Source organism: Phyllobates terribilis, unplaced genomic scaffold (assembly GCF_046119375.1).
Source record: "Phyllobates terribilis strain yellow unplaced genomic scaffold, ASM4611937v1 Scaffold_9__5_contigs__length_417890890, whole genome shotgun sequence".
Lineage (NCBI taxonomy): Eukaryota > Metazoa > Chordata > Amphibia > Anura > Dendrobatidae > Phyllobates > Phyllobates terribilis.
The window spans coordinates 133610577-133638321 of record NW_027362769.1 but is presented as its reverse complement, the minus strand read 5'-3'; the positions used below and the strand labels follow the sequence as shown (position 1 = coordinate 133638321).

Here is a 27745-nt window from a genome sequence, read left to right as displayed (position 1 = left end):
TTAAATATGTAATTGTACTTCTTGCCATATAATATTTTTTCCCAATTTTTCATACATTAAATAGCAAATAAAATAGGACCAACTGAAAGTACAACTCATAAAAAACTAGCCCAAATACTGCCATATTAACTTGAAGATTAAAAAAAAAAAGCTATGAATCGTAGATGAAGGAGAAAGAAGAAAAGAAATATTGTCAGAAGTGGAAAGGGGTTAAATGAGACCTGTGTCATAGTCAGAGTCTTATAAAGGTGGGCAAACCAGAAGAGCGGAGAAATATTATTATAATCATTACTGATTGACCATCAATCCCACACACACTTTGGGAAACTCTTTGAACCAAATAGGACACTATACTCCCTGCTGTATATAGTTTATATGCACACATTATACAATTTATATTCTGTGTTCTTCAGTTAAAAATTAAAGGAATGTGTTTCAGCTGACTGTGGGGTCTGACAAATAGAATTCCAGAGGAGGCAGCACTGTGCCAAGTACAACTATGTCAGGAGTTGGAAAACTATTTATATGACCATCAATCGGACAGATCAGGTCAAGGTAATAAAGAGTTTGATCTGAAATTCCAAAGTCAGAGGACAACAGGTTCTAGAACTCTAACTGGATCATTAGTCAGATCTGAATGTCTTAGTATAAACTCAATTATATCCCCTATGCTTTGTTATAGACAGTAGTCAAAATATTCTGAATAAGTTTCTTCAGCCTCAAAAAAATCACGGACTCCTTAATTATTTTTTTTTACGGACAGGACAAAAAAGTGCCTTATTTTTATGAACTGGATGGAATTTCTGCACGGTTGGCAACCCTGGATCTGCTGCTACAGGGCTTATGGAGCTCTGTCATATCTGTACAACCAGGTTGCATGCTAGGAACACGTTACCTTGTACAATCGTATTGCTGTCACCCAGCAGCTTTTAGCCTCTTCGCTCTCCGCGCACAGCATTTTCATCTCCTTGGCTCCTCCTGTCTTGTGAGGCTAGAAAGCCACAGCACATTTTGATTAATGCATGTCTTGCAGGCAAAACCTGTTGAAATAAAAGTCACTAAAATCCTCCTATGTAAACAGCCAAGGCACAAATACACTTTTGTTCTAGAACAGAGCTTTGCATTCTAATAAGCTTTTTAATTTTAAAGTGGTATTCCTATCACAGCCATTAGTGATGAGCGAGCGTGCTCGTTTAACCCTTTTGCCGAGCAGTCTCGGGTGCTTTACAAGAATCTTCGGCATGCTCGTATATTAAGTTTGAGTCCCTGCATTTGTGTGATTTATGGCTGTTAGTCAGCCTCAACATATGCAGGGATTGCCTGTTTGTCAGGGAATCCTCACGTGTTGTGGCTGACTAACAGTCTTCAATCATGCAGTCGCGGGGACTCGAACCTAATATACTGTACGATCATGCCGAAGATACTTGGAAAGCACCCGAGCGTGCTCGGCGAAAGGGTTAAAAGAGCACGCTCGCTCATCACTGACAGCCATCTATAACATAGCCACAGGATATAACATAAATATCTTGTAAGTGGAAGTCCCCAATCCACCCCCATTGGAAGAATTGGGGTCTCCCAAATTGTTTGACTCTTTCTATTACTAAACTTGAATCAGTCGGTAGCCGGATGTGCCAACCACTAGCAGAACAAGGTTTAGGTGACTATAGGGGCAGGATATGCCATTGGTCCCCAAGTATCAGACATTTAGAGCATATACTTTCAGATATGGCATGACGGTCTCACGATATGCCATAAATGTCTGAGATAGGAAAACACCTTTAACCTCTTCTTGGCAAATGGAAACTCCTAAACGTGGACCACCATAAATGGTTGGGGCAGTCACAGCACAAGCCAGAAACCAAGCCTCTGCCATTAGTGGTAGGTGTCAGCTGTAATATACTGTTGCTAACACCTTGAGGCAGGGATCGGAGACAACTATGGTCCCAGCCGATTAATCTCTTAGATGCCATGTGCAGAAGCTCCTGTGACATTTTAGCAGTAAGACAGAGAGGTGGATTCTTTCTCATTCTGTAAGTAGTACCCCTTTAGCTCTTGGGGAGCATCTTGGTTTCCATTCCAGCTGGGACCCAACAAATGTCCTCAACCCGCTATCTTACTACTGCCCATAGTTTCCAACATTTCCATTTGTACAATAGATACATTTAAGTCCTGCCCAAACCAGGGGGAAAGCCCAATTTTGCATGTGATTTATTTGACCCCTGCCCCTTTTCAGTCCATGGCATGCACAGATCTGCTGGGATTGTCTCCAAAAATCTGGAATAGTTTTGGCATATTTGTGACTGTGCTTGCCAGAGACCAGTCTCTATAGGATAACTGTCAGCATTACACGGACAGGCAGGCTACACTGAAATGCAGAACTAAAAGTACATATGAACTTTTGCTGGAATTTAGTTTTTCTCTTGTAATGCATCTAAAATTAGATAAGATAAAAGATAAAGCAAAATTCCAGATGGTCTCCATCATAAATATCCTACCACACATGTTGTATACAGTAACTATGTGTCACTGCTGGATTTAGCTGATGCACCATGGAGACAGACTACAAACAAACCCTTTGTGTAGTCTGGTTCTGCAGTAATGTCTAATTCCAATTCCTCTTTCATTACTTCTTTCTAACCAATTCTGGGGCACTGTTGAAATATTTGTAATCTGCTGGTTATTTTTATTCCCACACAAGCACCGAAGGAAGCGAGGGGGAACACCCACTAAGCTCTGAACATGAAGCTTCACCTTCAGACATGTCAGGGAGATCAGGTCTTAAAAATAAGATATGCAATAGAGGATATTAGCTTTTTTAAGTACATAGACAATTTTTTTTTTAGATTTTTTTTTTTTTAACAGAATTAAGCAAAATAGATATGATGAATATCAACGGGGGGGGGGGGGGGGCAATTGAAAAATTGGGGTGATATCACTTTCCTCATTCTGCTGTAAATAATTGAGTTATTATGTTAATAGCTGGAAAATGGTACTGTACCTTCAGGCAAAATCCATAGTCTGTGGGAGCTCCATACATTTTTCTTGTAGACAGTAGCATATATATGTTACTCTGGCTCAAGTCACTGAAAAATTGGAGGTGTCTGGGGTCCTAGAAAGAAAAAAATGTTAGAGTATCAGTATAATATTTTTGTAATATACTATGAACTTTACTTTTTGTTTTTCTGAATTGATTTTAGTAGAAACAGTGATTAATTAAATGTGTGGGAGAATCGTGGGGTGCAATGTTTAGGTGACTTGGGTGTCATAAAAAGTCCTGAGAATATTCCCTGAAGACAACCACATTACAGACTGTCCTATTGCTGGGGGACTACCTAAAATCTGGGGTGCAACAATTCAAAAAGTTTTCAAATTCCCTGCAGTGTCTCCACAGGGGAAATTAAGCATTACACAGTATCATATGAAATCAACAGTCTGACTGTGTAGTGATGCATCCATTCTCTGGTCTAGATGTGGGCTATTTTCTGAATATTACAGTACTATGATTAAAATTAAAATTTGCCACATATGAAGAGTTATAAAGTTCAGAAAAATAGATAAAATAAATTACTGTACTACTGTCCTTAACAGTTCTTAAAAATGCTCACGCTGTGTATTATTTATTTATCATTTACTGTTGTTTTGTGCTGATTTTTGGAAACAATATAATTTTAGAACCAGAGTTTATTTAGGCTTCCATGCTATAAATCTCCTAAATAGATTTGTAATTAAACTATAAAATTCTGATTGCATTCAGTCACCACAAGAGGGAGCTATGGAGCTTAATGCATACAGCAATAAAATAACATTTGATGTGTAAATGTATGCAGTGAGATCCCCCTAGTGGCAGCCACTGACAGAATTTTATCTTATTGTGTGTATACAGGGAATCTGGGGCTCTATATCAGAGAACAGGAACTCTAACTGCCATAAAGATATATGATGAAATTATTCAGCAGAAAGTTTTTGATAAAAAAAAAAAAATCATGCTAAAGGTGAACATTCACTTTCAAATCATTTAGTTTGACATTAAGACAAATTCCAGAATTTCCAGGTATTCTGTCCAATCTCTTATGTATTTTCAAATATACAACTCTAGGCAGACATACCATCGATATGTTAAATATACATAATTTATAAAGTACTTATGAATATCTATGTTTAAGTAAATAAATGGATTATTAGTTGAAATAACTGAGGTTTCCTGAATTCATGATAGTGAATTTCCATCAGTCGTGGAAGAAACAATGCTGGCTGACTCCTGCATAACCCTGACTCCATGGATTATTAAACAGGCAATAAGCATTGTTTTCTGCCAAGTTTGGATGGTAATAGGGCAAAACATCCCTTGCAGTATTATGTATTCATGTTAAAGTTTTACTAATAAAGTTTGTGGTCCTGTTTTACTCAACTTTTACCCTCTCCGGCAAAGGCAGGAAACAAAAGATCAATAGGTGGCTTCTATATTGCATAGCATCTTGAAGCTGCCAGTATGTCCATGGTTATGTGTATTAGAATATATATTTGGTAGATATTTGTGTGACTTCTATGTTCAAGCATAAAACATTTCTAAGCAAAGAAGATAGTTGTGATTTAAAGAAAAGTAAAATTTCAATTTGTTCTATTTAATGCCCATCACTGCTTAAATTCCCTAATAGGACATATTGCACCATAGGGTAGTGTCTGTCACGGGTTTACCACAATAGAGAGGGACCAGAAAACTGCTGTGTCTGATTTCAAGTATTCCTGCACTGATTAGAAACACTTCAACATCATATTACAGTGCAGGTTTCTGCTAGCAGTGCAAGGGTTAATCTGTTCAGTTGAGAGTTTCTGAAGCGTTCCTGCTTTAAGGGTCTCAGCTCTTCAGTGTTGGCCACTCCCCTCTACTATATATACTCGTCTCTGGCAATCATAGATTGCTAGTGTTAGTTTTCATACTGCCTGGTTCTGGAGATGGAGATGCTGGTGGTTAAGGAGGCATTTGAAGTGTTGTTCTAAAGACTGTTGCTTGGTGATTTGTCTGTGTGCATATCCTCATCCTCTCCTATTTGGTTTTCCTTCCTTTACTTCCCAGTGTTCCACTCTGTTGTCTCTGAGTGCATATTTGTATCATTGGTATTTTCAGTTATCCCTGTTCGTCTTCCCTTGTTAGTCTGGTTTGTGTATTCTTATACACTACTACTCCCCACTTCCCTGGGTGGGGGAGGGAACAGATAAGGGCTGATTCAGGAGCTCAGCGGGGCACATGGCCCTGGCGTTTTCACCATTAGAAGTAATCTGGGGAGCAGGGATAGCTAGGGTGCTCCAAGCTTTAGGGATAGGGAAAGAACCCCTGGCCCGGGATATCTGACAACAGTGTGGTGACACTATCTTTCTTCTATCTTGGATCCAGCAGGACATTCCCTGAATCAGGAAGTTGTCCCAAAGTCAAGAAAGGTCAGCAGTGTGTCCCTATTTCAGCTCTATTGGCATCCTCAGTGCTGGAGCAGGAAGCCAATAGTCCATTCTACTTCTGTCCCATAACACATCAGAACTAGTGATGAGCGAACGTGCTCGGAGAACGTGTTTTCCGAGCATACTTGGGTGTTATCCGAGTAACTTGTAGTGCTTGGATAATATGTTGGAGTCCCGGTGGCTGCATGTTTTGCAGCTGTTAGACAGCTGCAATGCATGTGGGGATTGCCTATTTTTTAGTCAATCCCCGCAATGTGTTGAGGCTGTCTAACAGCCGCAAAACACGCAGCCGCAGGGACTTGAACATATTATCCAAATACTACAGGATACTTGAATAACAACATGTTCTCCGAGCACGTTCGCTCATCACTAATTAGAACTAAAAAAGAAAGCCCTATCTATCAAGCTTAAAATATGATTAAAATACGACCAAAACCCATCTTAAACTTACTAAACCATGATTTAAAAAAATGCTTACATTTTCTGGACAATCTAATCAACTGAAAAAAGAAAACAGAGATGCCACGATCAAGAAAAAAAATCTTAACTACTTAAAGCGAAAGACTCATCAGGACAAAAGTGTCCAGTTTTTTGCTCTGATTTTATTCCCACTACACAAATGAGTATTCTGTTCTTTGTTCTTGTTTTGTTTTTTGTTTTTTAAATCTGCCATATGTTTCCAAAAATATAGACCTTTTTATTTAATAGCAATTTTAATGGTCTTTACAAAGGGATGTTGCTTAGAGAGTAATACAATAGAGCAGTCAAAAGACATGCCCCAGAGGATCCTGTGACACCCTTGGTAAAGACCAATAAAACTAGCACCAAAAAAAGAGACCCTATTTCTGGAACTGTAGGGTAATAACAAAATAATGGCAAGCAGTGGCAATAAAATAGGAGCAAACACTGGCCAATTTTGACCAGGTGACCAGTCCTCTTAAATGGGGTATTCCAGTAATTTTATAGTAATATCCTATTCTCAGGATAGGTCATCAATATCAGATTGGTGGGGGTCTGACACTTGGCAGCCACAGAAATCAACTGTTATCAGCTCCGATAATGGCAGGATATAAACATTGTACGGGGCGATACACCACAACTCTGTACACTGTTTAGTGGCCACTGCCAAGTATGGAAGACCAGCGCCTTTTCTCTTCAATGGGTGTTCAACCACTTATACAGATTACATCCAACAGCTGATTCTTTGGGGTTGCCAATTTTCGGACCCCCACCAATTTGATATTTATGACCAATCCTTAGGATAAGCCATCAATATAAAAGTAGTGGACAACTTTAAAGGGGATTTGCAAACCATGTAAAAATGTTGAAAACCATGCCTGGTTTTTCCAAAAGCAGCATAACGCATGTCCACAGAATGTGTATTATATTGCATCTTTGCACCATTCTTCATATTTTCTTACCCTGGACACCTACTTTAAACATTCAGTAAGATTGGAAAAAAAATGTAAGTTTAGGTTTTTGATGTCTGCATTTGCTTTACCTTAGATGTTCCTTTTGTGGAAAAGTATAGTCCAGAGCGTCGTAGCACAAAATACAGTTTCTTCCATGACTTTTTCCCTTTCTCTGACATGTACAAGTAACTGTGCACTTCAGGATATGTGGTTGTACTAAGAAACATCTATATAAAGAGCAAACATAAGCAACAGACCTTGTATTAACAAGTTTACACATCCACCAACAGCCATGCCTACCAACCCCCCAATACACATCAATGCTCAGTTTCATTGAGCGTTCATATATTCTGTCAGACACTTTTGGTGGCAGCTAGAGATGAGCAAATAAATTTGTAGGACCTTGATCCTGCGGCCACGTCCGTATTCCGTGGCCTCCGGACAGGAGCTCCGTAAACCAACTGGCATCCATGGCTCCTCTTTTGATTAGATGTCTTGGCACAACATCATTATTACAACGTGACAAACACACAATGGTGTGCCAGGCTGGCTAATCAAAAGAGTCGGGGATGCCTGTAAGGATGGAGGTGGTTATCAGGGCTCCCATGACCGTTGGACCAGGATCCTGCGAATCAATTCACTCATCTCTACTGGTGACTTATGTCACATAAGAACAAAAGGATCTGGCACTGGAATTTCATGTGCCCCATCCTTTTCTCCAATATCATACGTTGTCGCAAAGTTGGGAAGCCCTAAAATACATCACATGGACAGCCAGTCTTGGCAAAAATAGGGTCACACCATACCACAAAGTTTAGGGTAGGAACACAAATCAGCTCATGTGCTATGAAATAAAAAGAATCAGGTGAATTGAGTTCATTGGCACAATGCAAGTGATGTTTCGTTCACAGAAAATGATCCTGGGATTGTGTGACCCCTGGTTAAAAATTATTTTTGGAAGAGAAAGTTGAGTTTTTTACAAGACACTTGTAATAGTGGGGAAGGGCGTAGCCTTCCCTTGGTACTGAGATAGTTAAAGGAAGTGTTCCTGAAGTTAGACAAAGCTAAGGGGTTAGCTTCAGTGGTCTAGTCAGTAGAGTAAAGGGGGAACTTAGTGCCCTGATCAAGCCTTGAGTGATATAGAGCTTGCTCCTGGCATAATTCATTGTGGGCTGCAGTACCTGTAAACAGCCACAAGATGCCACTGTTCTGGGTGCAGATGTCAGGTTGAGTCTGCTAGCAGGGTTACAGACAGTGATGAGTTAATGCTGTGTGATGACAGCTCACCGAGGGTGGGCACTTTAGGAAAATTCTTGCTTAAGTTTCCAGAAAGCAGGAGGAGTCACTCAGTAAGAGATAGGACAGAGAATCCTACAGGCAGCCTGAGTATATTGGCTGCTAGGGTAGACGGGAGCTCCATACCCTCAGACAGTTGGATCACCAGTGTGCAAGTCTCCCTACGCGAGAGCACGAGTCCTGTTAGCCGGCCGGAGAAACTCATCAAAGGTAGTGAGGACCCGAGGCACTTCTAGTCTGCAGGAAGCAGAGGAAGAGAAATAGGACTCCAGGCAAAGACGTGGGGGAGAGATTGGATCCAGATCACTGTCAGTATTACAGAAGAGTCTCTTGGGCTGGAGATAGAGTCACAGAGATGCTTCACTTAAAGAGGGAACCAGGGCTGAAGATGTTGCCAGCGCCTGTGAGAGAGATGATAGCCTGTCGGGCCTTATCCATTATATCTGCCTGTAAATATTGTATATATTCCTCTTCCCCAAGTAAAGTTCAAGTTCTGGTTAAGGACCTCGTGTCCTCTGAATTTATTGCTGCCCTGGTCCCAGAAGAGAAATGCCTGGAGACAGCCGCGATCGGATGGCTTGAAGTAAGTGAAGAGCACCACATACACAGCCACACTTCAGAGGGAGGACACGTATTGCCTGTAGGGTGCCATAGCGAGAGGGGGCTACAGCTCGCCCACGACTACCTCGCTGGGGCACCTTACACACTCTTAAAGAAACCACAGAGTAACCAGTATTGAGAAGACACTGTCCAACCGTAAAAGTTATTGTCCACTTGAACTTGATTTTATCACGTGTTGTCGACATGATTTTTTGACACTTACTAACACATAAGTATTAGGGTAGGATCACACAACTGTATATTCTCTCATGCGAGAGAATTGAGTAGATTATGCAAATCACATTCTGATCAAACTCTTATTAGCATTTGATCAGAGTGGGATCCAATTTTCTCGGATGAGGAGAAGATGGAGGAAAAAAATGTCTCCATTTTCTCCATTCTGTCAGTCCACAGAAATCTAGCTGGACTCAGATGTCATGTAAGTGCAGCCCAATGATTTCCACGGACTCATTGACTTGTATCGCTGAGTGTGAGCCAAATATAGAATCAAACTCGGGCATGCAGCGATACTGTCCGAGGAAAAAATTGTACTTGTGCACGGCCCCATAGAAAAACATTGGTCTCAGTGAGATCCTATGTTCTGTTAAATTGCACTTTGACCGATAGTGCGGTAGTCCGCACGAGCCCTTAAAGGTTCTCCTCGTCACAGACCGTACAGCACTCCTGTCGAAAAATGACTGCTAGTGGGGGGATCATGTGACCAGACCTGTTTCTCAGCCTCCTCCAATTAAAAACACTTTGCTGTTATTTTAATACTTGGAGGAGGTAGATGGACAGGTCTCTTCACATGCGCCTCCATCAGTCATTGGGAGAACAGCAGAGCTGTGAAGTCTGTGAAGAAAGAGGAGAACCTGTAATGCTTATTAGTGATGCCGAAATCACATCCACAACATATTTGTTAAAATATAGATAAAATGGACAACCCCTTTAAGTAATATCCATTCTAGTAGAATGCATTGTATTACAGTTGATTTATGCAGTTATAACTGGAGGTGGATAAAATGAATGACATTGTGCATGTAGCCCCAAACTAACGAAAATGTAAAGTTTCTATCAGATCATTACTCACCTTTAATGTATCTAAGGACTTTACTGTACCATTATCTTCATTAGAACAAGACAGCATTAAGTCTGGAAAATAGTCCTATTAGGGCGAAATGATTAAAAACGTATAATGACTCTTACACATAGACTGTATATTCATACAGTACAATATCGGCACTAGAATTGTGGTGCAGCCGTAAACTCAACAGTGCAACCAAGATCCTATGAATGTTACACAACTAAAGCTGTGCTGTATTTCTAGCTTAAGGGATCATCATATGTCCATATTATACACTGCTCAAAAAAATAAAGGGAACGCTCAAATAACACATCCTAGATCTGAATGAATGAAATATTCTCATTGAATACTTTGTTCTGTACAAAATTGAATGTGCTGACCACAAAATCACTCAAAAATCATCAATGGAAATCAAATTTATTAACCAATGGAGGCCTGGATTTGGAGTCACCCCCAAAATTAAAGTGGAAAAACACACAACAGGCTGATCCAACTTTGTTGTAATGTCCTTAAAACAAGTCAAAATGAGGCTCAGTATTATGTGTGGCCTCCACGTGCCTGTATGACCTCCCTACAACGCCTGGGCATGCTCCTGATGAGGTTGCGGATGGTCTCCTGTGGGATCTCCTCCCAGACCTTAACTAAAGCATCCGCCAACTCCTGGACAGTCTGTGGTGCAACGTGATGTTGGTGGATGGAGCGAGACATGATGTCCTAGATGTGCTCAATCGGCTTCAGGTCTGGGGAACGGGCGGGCCAGTCCATAGCTTCAATGCCTTCATCTTGCAGGAACTGCTGACACACTCCAGCCACATGAGGTCTGGCATTGTCCTGCATTAGGAGCAACCCAGGGCCAACCGCACCAGCATATGGTCTCACAAGGGGTCTGAGGATCTCATCTCGGTACCTAATGGCAGTCATGCTACCTCTGGCGAGCACATGGAGGGCTGTGCGGCCCTCCAAAGAAATGCCACCCCACACTATTACTGACCCACTGCCAAACCGGTCATGATGAAGGATGTTGCAGGCAGCAGATCACTCTCCACGGCGTCTCCAGACTCTGTCACGTCTGTCACATGTGCTCAGTGTGAACCTGCTTTAATCTGTGAAGAGCACAGGGCGCCAGTGGCGACTTTGCCAATCGTGGTGTTCTGTGGCATTTCTTTGGAGGGCCGCACAGCCCTCCATGTGCTCGCCAGTGGTAGCCTTACTGCCATTAGGTACCGAGATGAGATCCTCAGACCTCTTGTGAGACCATATGCTGGTGCGGTTGGCCCTGGGTTGCTCCTAATGCAGGAAAATGCCAGACCTCATGTGGCTGGAGTGTGTCAGCAGTTCCTGCAAGATGAAGGCATTGAAGCTATGGACTGGCCCGCCCGTTCCCCAGACCTGAATCCGATTGAGCACATCTGGGACATCATGTCTCGCTCCATCCACCAACGTCACGTTGCACCACAGACTGTCCAGGAGTTGGCGGATGCTTTAGTCCAGGTCTGCGAGGAGATCCCACATGAGACCATCCGCAACCTCATCAGGAGCATGCTCAGGCATTGTAGGCACGTGGAGGCCACACACAATACTGAGCATCATTTTGACCTGTTTACATTACATCAAAGTTGGATCAGCCTGTAGTGTGTTTTTCCACTTTAATTTTGGGGATGACTCCAAATCCAGGCCTCTATTGGCTAATAAATTTGATTTCCATTGATGATTTTTGTGTGATTTTGTTGTCAGCACATTCAACTTTGTACAGAACAAAGTATTCAATGAGAATATTTCAGTCATTCAGATCTAGGATGTGTTATTTGAGTGTTCCCTTTATTTTTTTGAGCAGTGTAGGTCCGTTCTATAAGGGGTCAAAATAGGGATGTGTGACAATTCTATATGCCTACAATGCCAAACAAAATATGGCATATGCAATAGGACTTTGAATGTTCGAAAGTATTTTTCCCCAAAGAGTTCATCCAGAACCCAACACAGACAGTACAACAGCACAATGAGCCATAGTGATCAAATTACCCCTATGTCTGTATAAATGCCCCTGACCATGTGAATGGCCCCTATGTCTGTATAAATGCCCTTGACCATGTTGATGACCCCTATGTCTGTATAAATGTCCCTGACCATGTGAATGGCCCCTATATCTGTATAAATACTCCTGACCATGTAGATAACCCCTACTTCTGTATAAATGCCCTTGACCATGTGAATGGCCCCTATGTCTGTATAAATGCCCTTGACCATGAGCATGGCCCCTATGGCTGTGTAAATGCTCCTGACCATGTAGATGACCCCTATGTCAGTATAAATGCCCCTGACCATGTGAATGGCCCCTAGGTCTGTATAAATATCCCTAGGCCCTGACCATGTGAATGACTCCTATTTCTGTATAAATGCCCAAGTGAATGAGACTCTTCATCAGTTGAAAATCAATGGTTCTTTGTGTAGCCATAAAGTACACTCTATCATCTTGTTCCTATGATGGTCACCAGTGGTGTTTTTTGTCATAATGCTAAAATAATGCTAAAATAGCTCATCTTTTCCTTTCTCCAGCCTCACACTTCACATTTCTTAACTAGCCTTCCCTTGTATAAAGACCTTTTTCTTTCTTGTCCTTCGACGTGCTAGTAATTGGGCACCACGCTATACCTTTTCATTGAACTACTTTTTGTACAAATCATGTCACCTTTTCAGTGGAAAAAGTTATAAAAAGCAAAATCTATCGGCACAGATGTTACAAATGTCACCAAAATATCATGATCTGCGCTAGACTAACTTAATGGAAACAAGTGATATAGAAAATAGAAGAAAAAAAGTGGAGGTGTTGAAGAGAGGATGAATCGGGAGGGCATATCACTCCACTTACTCCTCATATGCCAGGGGGGTCTCGTTGTTGGTTAGAGCATCCACACCTTTTGATGAAATTGAAAGCCATATCGACAGTGAAGGCCAATACATTTTTGTAATCTGTAAAATTTATGAACAATTATGTATAGTGGCCATGTATATACCACCTCTGTACTCAGGGAAGAAGATCCAGGAGGTGATAGAGTTGTACAAAAGGGATATGGGACTACCGTTATTAATTATTGTCGATTTTAATAATGTGCTGGATGAGGGATGGGATAGGCATAAACAGGGAATAGGAAAAGGTGGCCAGAAATTGACATCATTTGGGAACTATGTGAAAGAGCTTGGAATGGTAGACCTGTGGAGGGTAAGGAATGAGGATGTGGTGTGTTACTCCTGCTACTCATGGATCTCTCTCACGAATTGATTTGGCGCTGGGTAATGAATTGTTGACACAATTGATTTGTGAAGTGGAATATCTCCCGAGAGTGTTCTCGGACCATAAACCTCTGGAGCTGCTTATTAAAAAGACTGGGGGTAGATCGTGCTTCGGTGGTATGTTGCTCGTTGGCACGCTTGGCGCTCCCTGAAGAAGGAAACCGCAACTGTTTCCGAAACGCGTTGGAATTTGGTCCTCTCAGCTATCCTTAGCTGCTTCAGCACGTGATCGTCACGTGACCGTGACGTCACGTCAGGTCCTGCTCATTCCGCCTGCCCCACCACAAGCAAGCGCGCCAGCGAGCAACATACCACCGAAGCACGAGTCACCGGCCGGGACTCTGCTTAGCAACACTACCAGTCAGAATCGCCTTGCGTGCCTTGCCTCAGGACTTTCGGATACCGCCGAGGGAAATCACCTCTACAGCCACGCACTGACAGCATATTCACTGAAGCAGCTGTATCCCACTCATGCTGCACTAAGGTATTGCAGGCACTGCAAATGCACGGACTGTGCACCTACCAGAGGTAAGACTCTCTTCACAGGTCTCGCCAATACTGATGACTGCGCATTATATTTAGACCGCGGCATCTGATATTGGAAACTACCCCTATGCGCCTTTTTCTCTCCCGCAACAGCCGGAACAGTATCAAGCTGCTACAAGGGTCTGCTAGGAACAATTTATGCCCGCACTATCTATCCAGCTCTGACAATCCTGGAAATAGGGCCATACCATATTGACTGAACATACTCTCCATACATCTGTAAGGATCCATGTGGATCCCCTCAGTATAAACCACAGCCTCTGAAGGAGGAAGCCTAATTCTTGTAATACCTTATCAGCCTACTACACACCAAAGCACATACGATCAGGTATTAGTATCACCATACCAATAGGCACTTTTCTACAGATACACCCCTATACCCTATCAAATAATGGTTGTACCTTTCATATTCCAGTGTTCAGCACCTCTGCACTTTAATTTGCACAGCTCTGCAACACCAGGCACTATTACGGGGACCTTCCTCTCACTACCCCATTCGGGTAAGTACCGCACTGTAACGGGTCTGGGAGGCGGAACCTCTGGGCTACTATACAAGGGGGCGGTCCTTGTAAGGGAGAGGGTGGCGACCAGGCAGGCAGTCACAGCAGGTGACCGGGACAGTCTCTAGAAGAACGGGTAGGAGGTCACGGCAAGTGACCGGGGCAGTCTCTGGATGAACGGGCAGATGGTCACGGCAAGTGACCGGGGCAGTCTCTGGGTGAACGGGCAGATGGTCACGGCAAGTGACCGGGGCAGTCTCTGGGTGAACGGGCAGATGGTCACGGCAAGTGACCGGGACAGTCTCTGGGTGAACGGGCAGATGGTCACGGCAAGTGACCGGGGCAGTCTCTGGGTAAAGGGTTGGTACGACCTGTGGCGGCTGATGGTAGACGTGAGCTCCCAGGTGAGCAGGCGAGAGTCTCTGGATAAACGGGTGGTCACAGCATGTGACGGCGGAGCCTCCAGGAAGACCAACAGACAGGCAGCAGATGAGCGCTCCCAGGTGAGCGGGCAGAAGTCTCTGGACAGGCGGGTGGTCACAGCACGTGACGGCAGAGCCTCCAGGTAGGCTAGCAGGCAGGCAGCAGATGAGCGCTCCCAGGTGAGCGGGCAGGAGTCACTGGACAGGCAGGTGGTCACAGCACGTGATGGCAGAGCCTCCAGGTAGGCTAGCAGGCAGGTAGCAGATGTGCGCTCCCAGGTGAGCGGGCAAGCTGGTCCATAGACAGACTGACAAGAGTTGGAAGGCAGACCGTGGGACCTCAGGCAATCAGGCAGGTAGTTGATGTGCGCTCCCAGGTGAGCGGGCAAGCTGGTCCTTAGACAGACTGACAGGAGTAGTAAGGCAGACCGTCGGACCTCAGGCTAGCAGGCAGGTAGCAGAATGTCAGGCAGGAATAAGACAGCAGGCTGGCAGGAATCTGGCAGGTATCTGGCAGGTAACTGGCAACGGGACCTGAGGGCTGAAGCAGAGTAGTGAACAGTGCAACAACATTGCTCGGGCACCTCCATTTTGGAGGAGGTGCCTTATATATGGTGAAGTCCTCCGGCCATTGGCCGGGGACTCCTTAGGACGGCGCGCGCGGCCCCTTTAAGAGGGAGGGAGCGCGCGCACCCTAAGCACAGTGGCCGGGAAGGAGCGCGCGCTGCCAGCAGAGCGGGAGGAGGACGCCGGGCTCGGAGCAGAGAGGTGAGGGGAACAGCGTCCCTGCCTAGCAGAGGGCAGGGACGCCGACGCTACAGTACCCCCCCCTTTAGGCCCCCCTTTTTTAGGCCAGACAGAAATTTAGCAAGGATGAGAGGGGCATGGATGTTCTCCCGGGGCTCCCACGTTCTCTCTTCAGGACCAAACCCCTTCCAATCTACTAGAAAAAAGGTCTTCCCTCTTACCCTTTTGGTGGCCAGAATGTTCTCTACCTCAAATTCGTTTTCAGCGGAAACCGGAGCAGGAGGCGTGCCTGTAGACTTGGAAAAAGAGTTAAGTACCACAGGTTTGAGGAGAGATACATGGAAGGAGTTAGGGATCCGCAAGTTGGCCGGGAGTTTCAATTTATAGGCCACCGGGTTGATCTGACTGATGACCTCTAGAGGACCGATGAACCGAGGCCCTAACTTATAGGAAGGAATCTTGAGCCGGACATACTTGGACGAGAGCCAGACCTTATCCCCTGGACGGAATTGAGGAGGATCCAGACGTTTTTTGTCAGCATGTCTTTTCATACGCTCGGATGACAGAAGGAGTGCGGACCGGGTACTCTCCCATGTGGAAGAAAATTTGTTAACAAGAGATTCCGCAGCCGGATTGTCCACCGAGGTGGAGACGGGAAACGGGATCCGAGGATGCTGACCGAAGACTACAAAAAACGGGGATTTGGAGGAAGATTCGCTCTCGTGATTGTTGTACGAGAATTCGGCCCATGGCAGGAGATCCACCCAGTCAGAATGGTGGGCATTAACGAAGTGCCGGAGGTAACTGGTCAGGATCTGATTGATCCGCTCCACTTGACCATTAGACTGTGGGTGGTAAGCGGAGGAGAAGTCCAGGGTGACGTCTAGCAATTTACAAGTGGCTCTCCAGAAACGAGAAGTGAACTGTACCCCACGATCCGACACGATGTGACGGGGCAGGCCATGAAGACGGAAGATGTGGCGGATAAAGTGTTTAGCCAGCTCGGGTGCAGACGGGAGGCCTGGCAGGGGAATGAAGTGAGCCATCTTGGAAAAGCGGTCAGCGACCACCCAAATGACCGTACAACCGGCAGAGACGGGAAGATCAGTTATGAAGTCCATCGCTATATGCTGCCAGGGGGCAGCAGGTACTGGCAGAGGAAGAAGGCGACCGGCTGGCAGGTGTCTCGGAACTTTGTTGCGGGCACAGGACACACAGGCAGAAACAAAGTCTATTACATCCTTGCGCAGGTTAGGCCACCAGTAGTGCCGGGAAATAAGCTGGAGGGTCTTTTTCTGACCGGCGTGGCCAGCTAGTTTAGACGAATGACCCCAGTGTAGGATCTTCTCCCGATCAGGTACCGATACGAACGTCTTACCGGGAGGGAGACGATTTAGACTCACGGGAGCCACCTGCATTACTCTGGCGGGATCGATGATATGTTTAGGTTCTTCCTCGAGATCAGATACCAGAAAGGATCGGGACAAGGCGTCTGCTTTAATGTTCTTGTCAGCCGGGCGAAAATGTAGAACAAAGTCAAAGCGAGCAAAAAACAAGGACCACCGGGCTTGGCGTGGATTAAGTCTCTGGGCATGCTGGAGATAAGCCAAGTTCTTGTGGTCAGTGTAAATTATTACCGGATGAAGAGCCCCCTCGAGTAGGTAACGCCACTCCTCCAATGCCAGCTTGATGGCCAATAACTCTCGGTCTCCTATGGAATAATTGCGCTCTGAGGAGGAGAAGAGTTTAGAGAAGAAGCCGCAAGTTACCATCCTCCCGGAAGAAGATTTTTGAGTAAGTACAGCTCCGGCTCCAGAGGAGGAGGCGTCAACCTCCAGAAAGAACTGCTTGTTGCCGCCCGGACGATGCAGCACCGGGGCGGAAGAGAAGGCCTGTTTTAAGGAAAGAAAGGCCTCCTCTGCTTCGGGCGGCCACTCTTTGGGATTAGTACCCTTACGGGTGAGCGCGGAAATTGGGGCAGTCCGGGAAGAGAAGTGCGGTATGAAGAGGCGGCAGTAGTTGGCGAAGCCCAGGAACCGCTGAATGGCCTTCAACCCCTCCGGTCGGGGCCATTTCTCGATGGCAGACAGTTTCTCTGGATCCATTCGTAGGCCGGTCTGAGAAATAATGTAGCCCAAAAACGGAAGCGAGGTCTGCTCAAAGAGGCACTTCTCATATTTAGCGAAGAGGTGGTTCTGCCTGAGCCTGAGCAGGACCTGACGAACGTCCCTCCGGTGAGTCTGGAGATCCGGAGAGAAGACCAAGATGTCGTCCAGGTACACCACAACGCAGGAGTAGAGAAGGTCCCGGAAGATGTCATTGACCAACTCTTGAAAGACGGCAGGAGCGTTACAGAGACCAAAGGGCATTACCACATATTCATAGTGGCCGTCCCGGGTGTTGAATGCAGTCTTCCATTCATCCCCTTGACGGACACGGACCAGGTTGTACGCCCCACGGAGGTCCAGTTTGGTGAAGACTCTAGCCCCCCTCAGGCGATCAAATAATTCTGGAATGAGCGGAAGGGGGTACTTATTCTTTACCGTGATCTGGTTAAGGCCTCTATAGTCTATACAGGGACGGAGAGAGCCGTCCTTCTTTTTTACGAAGAAGAAGCCTGCTCCCGCCGGGGAGGTAGATTTCCGGATGAATCCCCTGGCCAAATTCTCCTCAATATATTCGGACATCGACCGGGTCTCAGCAGCGGACAATGGGTAAATACGCCCACGGGGAGGAGTAGTACCGGGTAACAGGTCGATAGGACAGTCGTATGGTCTATGAGGGGGTAATGTCTCTGCCTCCTTTTTATTAAAGACATCAGCAAATGACCAATAGGGAATGGGAAGTCCAGGTAGATTAGTTGGGGTAGGAGAAGGACGGACGGGATGAACAGGAACCAAACAAGTCTTATGACAGTCCTGTCCCCAGCGAAGGACTTCTCCGGTCTGCCAGTCAAGCACGGGTGCATGTCTCTGGAGCCAAGGTAGACCTAGTAAGAGGGCGTGAGAGAGTCCAGGCAGAACATGAAAAGAGATGCTCTCAGAATGCAGCATTCCCACCTGCAGAGTTACGGATTCGGTGATGAGTTGGATGGGACGTGGTAAGAGGCCCCCATCCACAGCAGTGACAGATATTGGTACAGCCAGAGGTTTGGTGGGAATGCGGTATTTTTCTACCAGGGACTGTGAGATAAGATTCCCGGCCGCTCCAGAGTCAAGTTGGGCTAGTTCGAAATAACGATTCTCCCCGCAGATAATAGAGACTGACAGTAGCAGAGATGGAGAGGATTTATTCTTGTCTAGGTTGACCTCTCTGAGCGAACCTAGACACAGGCGTTTCCCGACCTCTCCGGGCAGGTACGGATCCGGTGCTCCTTACTGCCACAGTAGAAGCAGCTCCCTTCGGCACGGCGTAAGTCCTGACGGGTTTTGACCATCTTGGTCTGGTCGACCTGCATAGGCTCAGGAGAGTGTACCTGGGGAGAGACGGATTTCTGAAAAGTAGGAGCTAGACGTGGAAACCTCCTCTCACGGGTGACCTCTTTGGCACGCTCCTGGAACCGTAGGTCAATCCGGGTGGCAAGAGTTATTAGGTCATCGAGAGTGGTAGGAATGTCCCGACCGGCAAGTTCATCTTTAATACGGCCGGACAGACCCTCCCAGAAGACGGATACCAGAGCGTCGTTATCCCAGGCCAGCTCTGAGGCAAGGGTACGGAACCATATGGCATATTGGCCCACGGTGAGACTTCCCTGACGGAGGCGTAGCAGAGATGATGCGGATGAGGTCTTCCGTCCGGGTTCGTCGAAGATTTTCCGGAAAGCCATGAGAAAGGCAGGCAAGTCGGACACCAGGGGGTCTCCTCTCTCCCATAGAAGATTTAGCCAGGCCAGGGCCTCCCCGGTGAGATGGGACATGATGAAGGCAATTTTGGCCCGGTCGGAGTTAAACTGGTGGGACAGGAGTTCAAAGTGCAGGGTGCACTGATTTATGAAGCCCCGAGCCTGGGCGGAGTCGCCTCCGAAGCGAGGAGGTGCAGAAAGCTGGGGTCCGGGATAGGATACCATGGTATTGGTGGGCAGCGGAGCTGCCGGGTTGCGAGTCATGGCACTGGCAGTGGTTGCTGGTGGAGCAGTCAGAGTGTCCAGACGAGAATTGACATTCCGCAGGTGACCCAGGATGGACTCCTGTTGGGACCTCTGACGGGACAGTTCATGACAGAGGTCCGAGAGAAAGGGAGCTTGGGTGCCACCGGGTTCCATGGCCCGAGCAAACTGTAACGGGTCTGGGAGGCGAAACCTCTGGGCTACAATACAAGGGGGCGGTCCTTGTAAGGGAGCGGGTGGCGACCAGGCAGGCAGTCACAGCAGGTGACCGGGACAGTCTCTAGAAGAACGGGTAGGAGGTCACGGCAAGTGACCGGGGCAGTCTCTGGATGAACGGGCAGATGGTCACGGCAAGTGACCGGGGCAGTCTCTGGGTGAACGGGCAGATGGTCACGGCAAGTGACCGGGGCAGTCTCTGGGTGAACGGGCAGATGGTCACGGCAAGTGACCGGGACAGTCTCTGGGTGAACGGGCAGATGGTCACGGCAAGTGACCGGGGCAGCCTCTGGGTAAAGGGTTGGTACGACCTGTGGCGGCTGATGGTAGACGTGAGCTCCCAGGTGAGCAGGCGAGAGTCTCTGGACAAAAGGGTGGTCACAGCATGTGACGGCGGAGCCTCCAGGAAGACCAACAGACAGGCGGCAGATGAGCGCTCCCAGGTGAGCGGGCAGAAGTCTCTGGACAGGCGGGTGGTCACAGCACGTGACGGCAGAGCCTCCAGGTAGGCTAGCAGGCAGGCAGCAGATGAGCGCTCCCAGGTGAGCGGGCAGGAGTCACTGGACAGGCAGGTGGTCACAGCACGTGACGGCAGAGCCTCCAGGTAGGCTAGCAGGCAGGTAGCAGATGTGCGCTCCCAGGTGAGCGGGCAAGCTGGTCCATAGACAGACTGACAAGAGTTGGAAGGCAGACCGTCGGACCTCAGGCAATCAGGCAGGTAGTTGATGTGCGCTCCCAGGTGAGCGGGCAAGCTGGTCCTTAGACAGACTGACAGGAGTAGTAAGGCAGACCGTCGGACCTCAGGCTAGCAGGCAGGTAGCAGAATATCAGGCAGGAATAAGACAGCAGGCTGGCAGGAATCTGGCAGGTATCTGGCAGGTAACTGGCAACGGGTCCTGAGGGCTGAAGCAGAGTAGTGAACAGTGCAACAACATTGCTCGGGCACCTCCATTTTGAAGGAGGTGCCTTATATATGGTGAAGTCCTCCGGCCATTGGCCGGGGACTCCTTAGGACGGCACGCGCGGCCCCTTTAAGAGGGAGGGAGCGCACGCGCGCCCTAAGCACAGTGGCCAGGAAGGAGCGCGCGCTGCCAGCAGAGCGGGAGGAGGACGCCGGGCTCGGAGCAGAGAGGTGAGGGGAACAGCGTCCCTGCCTAGCAGAGGGCAGGGACGCCGACGCTACACACACGTGCTCATACTTAGTCCTCTTATCAGGATTAACCACTATCCTCATATCTAAAAAAACTTCCTCCCTCTATCTAGGGCCTACCACCAACCACCATTAGCTCCAAATCTACAGCACTACTTCTAGCAACAGGACTTAAACTCATCAAGCCGGATACACTCAACTCTTTAGCATTGGAGGACAAATCATTCTTCTATTTTCGTCCTTAATTATATTTTATCAATTTTAGCTGTACAATTTTATATTAATAAAGTGTCTTTTAATCATCCATTTTTAATTATTTATTTTTTAGCTCATTTATCCAGCAGTTCAGCGTAAATTCAATATATTATATGAGATCTATAAACTGTTGGTTAAGCAGGTAGCACCTAGACTAAAGGGGGTCTTTGAGGAGGCTTTGGAATGTGGTGAACTGCCGTTGTCCATGAGGGAGGCTGTGGTAGTGGTCATCCCTAAGGAAGGTAGACATCCGAAGTTGGCAGAGTCCTACAGGCCCATTTCATTGCTGACAGTGGATGTAAAAATTCTGGCTAAAATTATGGCCAACCGATTGGCGGGTGTGGTGCAAGATCTTATCCACGCAGATCAATCTGGATTTATGCCGGATAGATCTACAGCAATAAGCATACGTAGACTCTTCCTTAATCTGCAGCTGCCGTCGGATAACGGGGGTTGTAGGGTGGTAGCATTGTTGGATGCACGTAAAGCATTCGGCGCTATCTTTGGAAGGTGTTGGAGTGCTTGGGATTTGGACCAACCTTCATATCGTGGATATGGCTGTTGTACATATCCCCGACTGCTAGGGTCAGGGTTAATGGGCAGACATCCAGACAATTCGCTTTTCATAGGTGGACCAGACAGGGGTGTCCGCTGTCTCCGCTGCTTTTTGCATTGGCAGTGGAGCCCTTGGTGCAGACAATTAGAAAGGCAGCCTCGGTCAAGGGGTATAAATATGGATCTATAGAGGAAAAAAAAGCTTTATACGGAGATGATGTGCTGCTTTTCCTGGAAGACCCTGATAAGTCCTTGCGGGGTGTGATGAGCATCCTTGGGAGATTTGGGGGCTATGTCGGGCCTGCAAATTAATTGGGAGAAATCTAACATTCTAGCTGTGGATTGTAGTAGTGAAGACCTTAGGATAGAGGGGGATGGTAGTAGGTTGGCAGTTGTGGAGCAGTTCAAGTACCTGGGCATTCAGGTATCGCTCCCGCTCTTGAACTACAGTACAGACCAAAACTTTGTACACACCTTCTCATTTAATGATTTTCTGTATTTTCATGGCTATGAAAATTGTACATTCACACTCAAAGGCATCAAAACTATGAATTAACACATGTGGAATTATATACTTAACAAAAAAGTGTGAAACAACTGAAAATATGTCTTATATTCTAGGTTCTTCAAAGTAGCCACCTTTAGCTTTGATGACTGCTTTGCACACTCTTGGCATTCTCTTGATGAGCTTCAAGTGGCAGTCATCGGAAATGGTTTTCACTTCACAGGTGTGCCCTGTCAGGTTCAATAAGTGGGATTTCTTGCCTTATAAATGGGGTTGGGACCATCAGTTGTGATGTGCAGAAGTCTGATGGATACACAGCTGATAGTCCTACTGAATAGACTGTTAGAATTTGTATTATGGCAAGAAAACAGCAGCTAAGTAAAGAAAAACGAGTGGCCATCATTACTTTAAGAAATGAAGGTCAGTCAGTGCGAAAAAGTGGGCAAACTTTGAAAGTGTCCCCAAGTGCAGTTGCAAAATCCATCAAGCGCTACAAAGAAACTGGCTCACATGAGGACCACCCCAGGAAAGGAAGACCATGAGTCACCTCTGCTTCTGAGGATAAGTTTATCCGAGTCACCAGCCTCAGAAATCGCAGGTTAACCGCAGCTCAGATTAGAGACCAGGTCAATGCCACACAGAGTTCTAGCAGCAGACACATCTCTGCAACAACTGTTAAGAGGAGACTTTGTGCAGCAGGCCTTCATGGCAAAATAGCTGCTAGGAAACCACTGATAAGGACAGGCAACAAGCAGAAGAGACTTGTTTGGGCTAAAGAACACAAGGAATGGACATTAGACCAGTGGAAATCTGTACTTTGGTCTGATGAGTCCAAATTTGAGATCTTTGGTTCCAACCACCGTGTCTTTGTGTGACGCAGAAAACGTGAACGGATGGACTCTACATGCCTGGTTCCCAACGTGAAGCTTGGAGGAGGAGGTGTGATGGTGTGGGGGTGCTTTGCTGGTGACACTGTTGGGGATTTATTCAAAATTGAAGGCATACTGAACCAGCAAGGCTACCACAGCATATAGCAGCGGTATGCTATTCCATCCGGTTTGCGCTTAGTTGGACCATCATTTATTTTTCAACAGGACAATGACTCCAAACACACCTCCAGGCTGTGTAAGGGCTATTTGACCAAGTAGGAGAGTGATGGGGTGCTACGCCAGATGACCTGGCCTCCACTCACCAGACCTGAACCCAATCGAGATGGTTTGGGGTGAGCTGAACCGCAGAGTGAAGGCAAAAGGGCCAACAAGTGCTAAGCATCTCTGGGAACTCCTTCAAGATTGTTGGGAGACCATTTCCGGTGACTACCTCTTGAAGCTCATCAACAGAATGCCAAGAGTGTGCAAAGCAGTCATCAAAGCAAAAGGTGGCTACTTTGAAGAACCTAGAATATAAGACATATTTTCAGTTGTTTCACACTTTTTTTGTTAAGTATATAATTCCACATGTGTTAATTCATAGTTTTGATGCCTTCAGTGTGAATGTACAATTTTCATAGTCATGAAAATACAGAAAAATCTTTAAATGAGAAGGTGTGTCCAAACTTTTGGTCTGTACTGTATATAGACCTGAATCTGATCCCACTACTGGGTAAGTTCAGAAGCAAAATGGGGGCGTGGTGTAGATTACATCTATCAGTGGTGGGAAAGACAAATCTGATTAAAATGGTGCTGATGCCCCAGGTGCTGTACGTGCTGCACAATGCCCCCATATGGTTACCTAAACGGTGGTTCCGTACAATCAATTCTATATTTAGGGATCTTGTATGGGGAAAAAAACAACCGAGGATTAGATTGGAAATATTACAGAGGCCCAAAAATGAAGGCGGGCTGGCATTCCCGAGCCTGTGGATTTACTATCTAGCAGCTCAGGGTCAACAGCTGAGGGGATGGAGAGAGACAGAGGGCACGGGTTCGGTGTGGCGGATATTGACTCGGGTACTGGGGAGAGATCCATTGGTTCAAGGATTGGAGGCAGGTAGTTTTAGGAAACTGGGACTGTCATGCCCCACTCTGGCCCTGATACACAAGGTATGGGAGGAGATTAAAAGGATTAGGGGAGTGGAGGCCAAGACTAATTATTCCCCTATATGGCAAAATGAAAAACTGCCGGAGTTTGACAAAATGGAGGAATTTAAAAACTGGACGAGGAAAGGGATTCAATACATGGCCCAATTACAGGACTCGCGAGGACTAGTGACTTTTGAGAAACTACAGGAGGAATATGAGTTATCTGAGATCTGTAGATTCCAGTATAGACAGTTCTGTCACACTTACATAGCGCAGGGTAAGACGGTTTCTATGAGGGTCCAAAAAAACATATTGGTGAACTATGTGTGTAGTGATGGGGGAACAAAAGGAGTTATGTCAGGTATTTATAAGGACTTAATGCACATCTTTTTAATCAATTATCCGATTAAGGCTAAAGGAAAGTCTGAAGACGAATTGGGACAGATAGAAGAGGATAAGTGGGAGGCGATTATGGAATACATACCCCAATTGTCACTGAGTGAGCCAAGTAGACTCTCACAAATATATGTGCTCCATAGAGTATACAGGACCCCTGAAAGACTATATAGGGCAGGACTGAGACAGACTTCTGGATGCCCTCGTTGTCTTGCTGATGGGGCCGGTATCTTACATATGTTGTGGCAGTGCTCCAGACTGGACTCATACTGGACAGCGGTTATTAACACTATGGAGGGAGTGTATGACTGTAGAATTGAGAGGGATCCTGTGGTTGGCATTTTAGGTTATGTGGAGGAGATCCAGATTCAAAATCAGTTAAAATTGGCGATAGCTAGGTTGTTATACATTGCACGTAAATTAATTGCCAGGCATTGGATAAATGAAGAACCGCCGATGATACAAGAATTTTTTAGACAATCAAACTTTATTGTAAAATATGGAAAAAGGTATTTATGCCAAAAGAAAAAGGGAAAAAACGTTCAATGCATTGTGGACACCGTGGGTGGAGAGACGATCATCCCGAAAGGAGGATGTACTTCTGAGTATTTGTTGATGTTTTTATAAGGGAGGGGAGGGAGAGGATGCGCTGTAATTGAAAATATGTGACCTTATTGGATATTGTAATGTCTGGACTATGTTTCTTTGTTTGAATTTCATTAATAAAAATGTATCTGATTTAAAAAAAAATAATTATTGGGTATCCAAGCTGGACATGTGGCATGAACTGGCTCTTTACGCCTTGGAGGTCCTGGCCTGCCCTGCCACTAGCGTTTTGTCAGAGCGGGTTTTTAGTGCCGCCAGTGGAATTATAACTGATAAGCGCATCCGCCTGTAAACTGAAAATGCTCACAGGCTGACTCTTATAAAAATGAACAAGGGCTGGATTGGGCCACACTTCTCAACACCACCGAATGATAGCAGCATAACATAAACTCAAATACAGTGTCTTTTTTGGATGGTCTAACTCTATCCTCATGCACCTCTGTCTTCACACCCAGACATGGGAATACGTTTCCTGATTTTGTCTGTTTGCTCTTGTCCTTCTCCGCATCCTCATACTCCACCACCATATCACCACTATATGTACCATATCAACATATATACGTCTCTTGCAAGGGGCATTGTAGTTCCTCCAAATTTTTGGCAGCCGTTACGTCACTGCATAGGCAGTATGGGAGACACACTTCCTAATAATGGGAACTGTAACATACCTGGCGGCGTACTTGCATAGTGCACCATCTCCCACTATGCAAGATTGCAGTCTTAGCCTTCAGTCCAGTTTGTAAGTCGTGCTCCTGTTCATACTGTGTGCATGCTCTGGTCTGATTGCTTAGGGCGGCGGCCCGGTTACTTCCTAAATCTTATAGCTGTGGTGGGCACACTTCTAATGCTTCCCCAGCCTATTGCTGTGAGTCACTGGATATTTAAACCCACTCCACCTTGGAGCAGGTGCCTGAGCAACTCTAACATTCAGTATGCTCCTTGACTCTGAATGTGCCAGGTCCCGTTCTGTTTCTTGCCTGTCCACCAACCTGGGGGCTATATTCCCAGGCCTGTCTGAACTATGTCTTAGCCTGTTTGTCCGCCATACTGGGGGCCGTATACCCAGACTCGCTCCTGTATCTTGTCGCAGTGTCAGTTCCTGTCTGAAAACTCTCCTAGCTTGTTTGTCTGCCATACTGGGGGTCGTATACCCAGACTCGCTCCTGTATCTTGTTGCAGTGTCAGTTCCTGTTTGTACACTCTCCTAGCCTGTTTGTCTCTGTGTCCGTACCTTCCCTTTTCTTGCAGTCTCTGAACCTGCACCTACTCCTACTCGTTGTCTCTGTACTTCTGTTGTGAGTTTGGAGTCCACTCGCTACTTCATTGCAAGTACCTTGTGTGTATCTTGTTCTGCTTGTCCCTTCCAGTCTGTTCTGTGAACAGAGCCCTGTCCTCTCTGCTCTGCCTTGTTCACCGCTCCGGCGGTTCCTTCCTGCTCAGCCTTGTCCATCGCACCTGCGGTTTCGCTCTGCTCAGCCTTGTCCGCCGCACCTGCGGTTTCGCTCTGCTCAGCCTTGTCCACCGCACCTGCGGTTTCGCTCTGCTCAGCCTTGTCCACCGCACCTGCGGTTTCGCTCTGCTCAGCCTTGTCCACCGCACCTGCGGTTTCGCTCTGCTCAGCCTTGTCCACCGCACCTGCGGTTTCGCTCTGCTTAGCCTTGTCCACCACACCTGCGGTTTCGCTCTGCTCAGCCTTGTCCACCGCACCTGCGGTTTCGCTCTGCTCAGCCTTATCCACCGCACCTGCGGTTTCGCTCTGCTCAGCCTTGTCCACCGCACCTGCGGTTTCGCTCTGCTCAGCCTTGTCCACCGCACCTGCGGTTTCGCTCTCCTTAACCTTGTCCACCGCACCTGCGGTTTGGCTCTGCTTAGCCTTGTCCACCGCACCTGCGGTTTGGCTCTGCTCAGCCTTGTCCACCGCACCTGTGGTTTCGCTCTGCTCAGCTTTGTCCACCGCACCTGCGGTTTCACTCTGCTCAGCCTTGTCTACTGCACCTGAACCCGTCTCCCAGTCTGTACTGGCCCCAATCCAGCCAGCAATCCAACCTGCTAGTACCTCCCTGTCTTCACTCCAGCCGTGCTTGCCAGTGCCCACCAGTCTGCATACCAGCCATGCTTGCCAGTGCCCACCTGTCTGCATACCAGCCATACTTGCCAATGCCCACTTGTCTGTATGCCAGTCTAACCTGCCTGTTCCTGCATTCCCCGGTGTTGGTCAACTACTGTGACCGGGGTCTGACCTGGAGTCGCACCTGGTCCCTCTGTTCGGTTCCTCCTTGGTCCACGGAGTCGATTAAGCCACCGTGCGACCTTGGTCGGATCGGGTTGATACTTAGTTATGCCCCTCCAGGCACTCCTCGGTTCATGGTACAGCAGGATCACTAATCACGTACACGCCAGTCAGTCCGGGCGTGTGCATAACAGGAACATTGTTTTCAGGAGGCCCTCCGACCTCTACGTCTCTTGCAAAGGGCATAGTTCCTCCAAATTTTTGGCAGCCATTGCTTCACTGCATAGGCAAACAGTATGGGAGACACACTTCCTAATAATGGGAACATTGTTTTCAGGAGGCCCTCCAACCTCTATG

At 46.7% G+C, this 27745-nt stretch overlaps 1 protein-coding gene across 1 annotated transcript in view; it reads right to left on the bottom strand.

Annotated features, from left to right (window-relative positions):
• Positions 1 to 27745, bottom strand: part of GRB14 (growth factor receptor bound protein 14) — a 104238-nt gene that overhangs the window by 18128 nt on the left and 58365 nt on the right. The window contains exons 4-7 of the mRNA XM_073645681.1: positions 9853 to 9927; positions 6956 to 7093; positions 2999 to 3109; positions 896 to 991 (exon numbers count right to left, since the gene is read on the bottom strand). Coding sequence (XP_073501782.1) covers positions 896 to 991; positions 2999 to 3109; positions 6956 to 7093; positions 9853 to 9927 — 420 coding nt within the window. The remainder of the gene's footprint in view (positions 1 to 895; positions 992 to 2998; positions 3110 to 6955; positions 7094 to 9852; positions 9928 to 27745) is intronic.